This window comes from Monopterus albus, unplaced genomic scaffold (assembly GCF_001952655.1).
Source record: "Monopterus albus unplaced genomic scaffold, M_albus_1.0 scaffold227.1, whole genome shotgun sequence".
NCBI classification, from domain to species: Eukaryota; Metazoa; Chordata; class Actinopteri; order Synbranchiformes; family Synbranchidae; genus Monopterus; species Monopterus albus.
Genome location: NW_018128107.1, coordinates 354,292 through 358,740, shown reverse-complemented (window position 1 = coordinate 358,740; position 4,449 = coordinate 354,292). Strand labels below are relative to the sequence as shown.

General features: G+C 40.7%; 1 protein-coding gene across 1 annotated transcript in view; it reads right to left on the bottom strand.

Annotated features, from left to right (window-relative positions):
- The window catches only part of LOC109971550 (ras-related C3 botulinum toxin substrate 1-like), a 5,471-nt gene extending 3,136 nt beyond the window's left edge, over window positions 1-2,335 (bottom strand). Inside the window, exons 1-3 of the mRNA XM_020619878.1 lie at window positions 1,988-2,335; window positions 815-886; window positions 185-302 (exon numbers count right to left, since the gene is read on the bottom strand). Of these exons, the coding sequence (XP_020475534.1) occupies window positions 185-302; window positions 815-886; window positions 1,988-2,022 (225 nt within the window). The 5' untranslated portion in view covers window positions 2,023-2,335. The remainder of the gene's footprint in view (window positions 1-184; window positions 303-814; window positions 887-1,987) is intronic.
- Window positions 2,336-4,449: the final 2,114 nt, after the last annotated feature.

The window sequence follows — 4,449 nt, the reverse complement described above, 5'->3', positions numbered from 1 at the left end:
GTTCATGACACATAAAGGTGTGGTGTTTTTCTTTCCCTTTAATTTCCTTATTCATTCTAGGTACCCAAACTTTCCAAACTGATTATGTAAGGACACCACCTGCATCAAAATATACTTAAAATCAAATACCAATGTCAAAGAGAATAAAGAGTGAAATATAATACGACATTGACTTTTTTTATACCGTCTGTGGGTAGGAAAGTGGGCGGAGTCTGTCATAATCTTCTTGTCCTGCTGTATCCCAAAGGCCCAGGTTCACTGGCTTCCCATCCACCATAACATTGGCAGAGTAGTTATCGAACCTGGGAGAAATGATATGAGGACGAGCCAAATCCATCAGACTTAACATAAACTGATAAAATATTAATATAGACATAAAATGTGACAGGAAATAAAAATGAAACTAAAAGGCAAATTGGGAAACAGGCTCAGAACTGATGCACAGTGTCTTTTGGCCTCTTCAGTTCTCTTGGAAAAGAATCATCACCCTTATAAATCTGGCTCTGGTGAACCCAAAATGTTGTTTATTCACTGCCATGTGTGCCAGTGCACGCCACACTGACAGTGATACAGATCAACATAGTTTCCACAGGTGGTCTAGAATCAGATAAAGTGTGGGTTTTTCTCATAACTTTTTCTACAAGCAACAAAATTTGCATCTAAAAAGGCAGCAACCAAAGAGCAACATGCTACCTAAATTATGTAGTAGCTGTACAGGAAAGAAGGCTGGAGATAAATAACAAACTGCTAATGTTCATCGACCCCTAGTCTTACATAAATAAATAAATCACTCAGCACAGCCTCAGATACTTACACCGTGGGGATGTACTCTCCAGGAAAGGCATTGGTGGTGTAGCTGATGAGCAAGCAGGTCTTACCCACAGCTCTGGAAGAAAGAAGAGGAACTGTGACTTAAGGATGTATGCAAAAAGCCAGTCTGGGTACAAATGGATATGTCTTCCTCTTTTGTATGACTGGGCCAGAGTCTTAACCATTTCTGCAATCACACATTTGGTCAACAAAATGTCAGAAAGAAGTGGAAAAATGTCCATCATGAGTTTCTGAAGCCCAAGTTGATGCAATCAGACTCTGGTTTATAGAAATGGTCCCCACAACTTAAAAAATATCCAGTTAACTTCCACAGAAACCAGTGAACCGCATTTTTGCTTGTAAAGTGACTTTCACTATTAATCACTTCTCAGAATTCCCGGGGGGTGGGGGGGTTTTCGACTATTGGTCTTAAGTGAAGTTCCCCTTATTCAAGATCGAAAAGAACAACCTAAACACAGCTATAGGCCCATCCGCAACTCCGCTGTTGTGGTATCTACCACACCCTTAACAACAAATGGTGTGTTTGCCTCCCACGTACTGTTACACATTAAAGTCAATCTTAGCTCGTTTTAAAACCTCTGTCAATCTTGGCTGCTGCAGATAAAATACCGAAACCGAGTTTTAACTTTTAAAAAGCTAAAAACAACGCATGTGTAACATAACAGCGCGCTGACAGGACTAACACAAACAAGGAGCATCCATCTTCAAAATTCTCAGTTGATAAGCAATGATTGCCATAGTCTAAGTTAAAATTTGATTTAGAGGGTTCGGTGAACCACTCAGTGATGTCCGTCTCACCGAAGTGTGAGGAAAAACTATGTAAATGGGATAACGTTAATTTAAGTGAAAGATTAGCCAATCACTCGCACTCTAGCTATTCCATTTGGGAATAGTTAAGCTAAATCAACTAGATTTGTACTAGAAGAGTTCTATATTGTTAATAGAAAATTATTAGCAAAATATGAAATCCATGTTAACATACTGGTAGATAAAGTCAAGACTTGGCAGCAGGTTAACTTTACTCGTTTGGAAAAATCCGAAGTAAAAGACTTCGGTTAGCTAGTTTAATGACAGTGTTTTCAAATAACGTTATAGCTTATTATTTAGGTACAAAATCACTTGTGAGACTGGAGGCACAAACTAAAAGTCAACTTACCCGTCTCCGACAACAACACACTTTATGGCCTGCATTACGCCGCAGCTAGAGAATGCTAAGTTAGCCCGGGAGCCAGCTAACGTTAGCGTTCAAGTCTTTTCCTTTGTCCGGAATAACTCGCTGGTGAAATGTTGTAACAGCGTGTCCCAAATTCCCGTCGATTTTACTGCAGAACTCCTAGGATGTGGAACAGCTTATAAGAAACTTACAGCAACTTATCTTGTTCTTTAACACAAGTCTACTCAAAAATTCCCTCGCACCATTCCCATGCTTTCTTGGTCTAATCGGGAAGCTATGAAGCAAAACAGGGGACACCACCCCTGAGATAAAAATGAAGTTAGCCATCGCCACCAGATGGTGCTTCCGGTATACTGCGGTTGATACGCCCACAGAGACTTTGATAATCTGAAACTTCATCAAAAACAGCAACGGTCAATCCACCAGTTTTACTAAATTCAGAGAATATATTCTGACAAAATATGTAGGGACGTTAGTTGTTTAAATAATTAGACTCGGTGGGTTAAAATCAAATAATAGAAAATAAGGAATAAGACGGACTGTTTAGGGTGTGACACTCCAGGTAGGAACTGACGTCAGTACAGCAAGGCTGGATCAAAGTGTTTCCCAACCTTTTTGGCACATATTTTACATTAGAAAAATCACAAGGCACACTACAAAACAAAAATGTCACAAAAATATATTTATTGAAATATAATGAAAATCTAGTCTCAATTTACTTACTCAGTGTGAAACCTGGGCCTGTTTAGTTGAACACAATTGATTGATTGATATTCTTGCAGGAATTTAAGAAAGACATACACTTTTTGTCTTTATAGCAGTTACAGTATGCTTCCCCACTATAACTGAATCCACAGGCAAGATAAGGATAAGGATAATCACCTTTATTGGCCAAGTATGTTACACACAAGAAATTTGTTTCCGGTACAAAACCGAGGTAGCCATCTGTGGCGCCAACTCAACCGATGGCTCTGACCATCTGAGGTAACTTGGGGGTTTCAGTAGTGATGTGACGTTCCGTATCGAGGATTCGAAGCGTGTGCCGAGTAGGGGAGGGGGCGTTTCCGCGATGCGCGTATCGAGGTTTGCGTCAGTTAGGGGAGGGGCTGAAAATGATGACGTCCGACGCCTCGCTGCCCGGCTGTACCACGTGACTGATTCAGGAAGTGGTTCGGATTTTCAAAAAAAAAAAAGAAAAATCGCCTAAGACCTGCCACAGTGGAGAAACTGTTGTTTTTAAATAAAAACCAATGATGTGTCCCATAAACCATAATCACTGGCCATACCTCAACGTTACAAAAGCACAATCATTGTCCATACCCCAAACCCAACCACCCTCACCTCACTGTAAATAACAGTTTTATTCACAGGCTTTCTGCAAAATGCCACACACTTCAAATTCATGCCAACTGATATTGTTGCATCCAGTAGATGTCCTACTAGAGCAAATGAAGCTTCAAGAAGCTTTGCGCTGGAGTGAACCAATAGGATGAAAGGCTTCATTGCTTCATGAAGCTTCATCTGCCCATCACTAGGTTTCAGTGTCTTGCCCAAGGACACTTCGACATGTGGACTGCAGGCACCGATATTCGAACCTCCAACCGAGAGACGACTGCTCTACCCACTGAACCACAGTCAATAATACTTTCATTGTATTGTCTTGAGCTTACCTTTTTTTGCTTGCTTCTGACCACTACTCATGCTAAGGCCTTCACCTGGGTCAGAATGTTCTCCAGGATCCAGGTCAGATTGACTACTTTTTCTTTTCAAATATTTATCCATTGCCATTACCTGCAACGTTGTCTCACTCGCAGCATGACTATGTACTTTCTTATTTAGCGCTAACTGCTCTCTAGTGGAAGAGCATGTAATTGTTCTGCCTGTGACTACACGCCGCTCACTTAGAGTACCAATCAGGTGAAATTGGATAATCTTCCACTGCACACCTGATGATTTCTCACGGCACATTTATGTGCCGCGGCACAGCGGTTGAGAAACACTGGGATTAAGAATGTTGTGAAATTTAAATAAACAATTAAATAATTTAGAAAAAATATTGATAAACTTTTTCCATGTACACTTTTTAACAGGAGATGTTCTGTTTCACAATCAAGTAACCCATTCTTTGTCTAGCTCAAAATTGATATTGCTTAAGTTAGATTAACTTCAATATTGTATACACAATATATTGTTTATTTAATCTTTATATTCTATGTTTGTTTGGCTCGTTTGCAACTTCTACAGCTGCATCATTGAGAGCATCTTGACCAGCTGCATCACTGTCTGGTACGGCAGCACTACTGCTATGGACCGCAAGCGCCTGCAGAGAGTGGTAAAGACTGCAGAGAAGATCACCAGGACTCCACTGCCCTCTCTGCAGAGCATTTACCACCGCAGGGTGTGTAGGAAGGCTGCCTCCATCCTCAAAGATTCCACCCAACCCT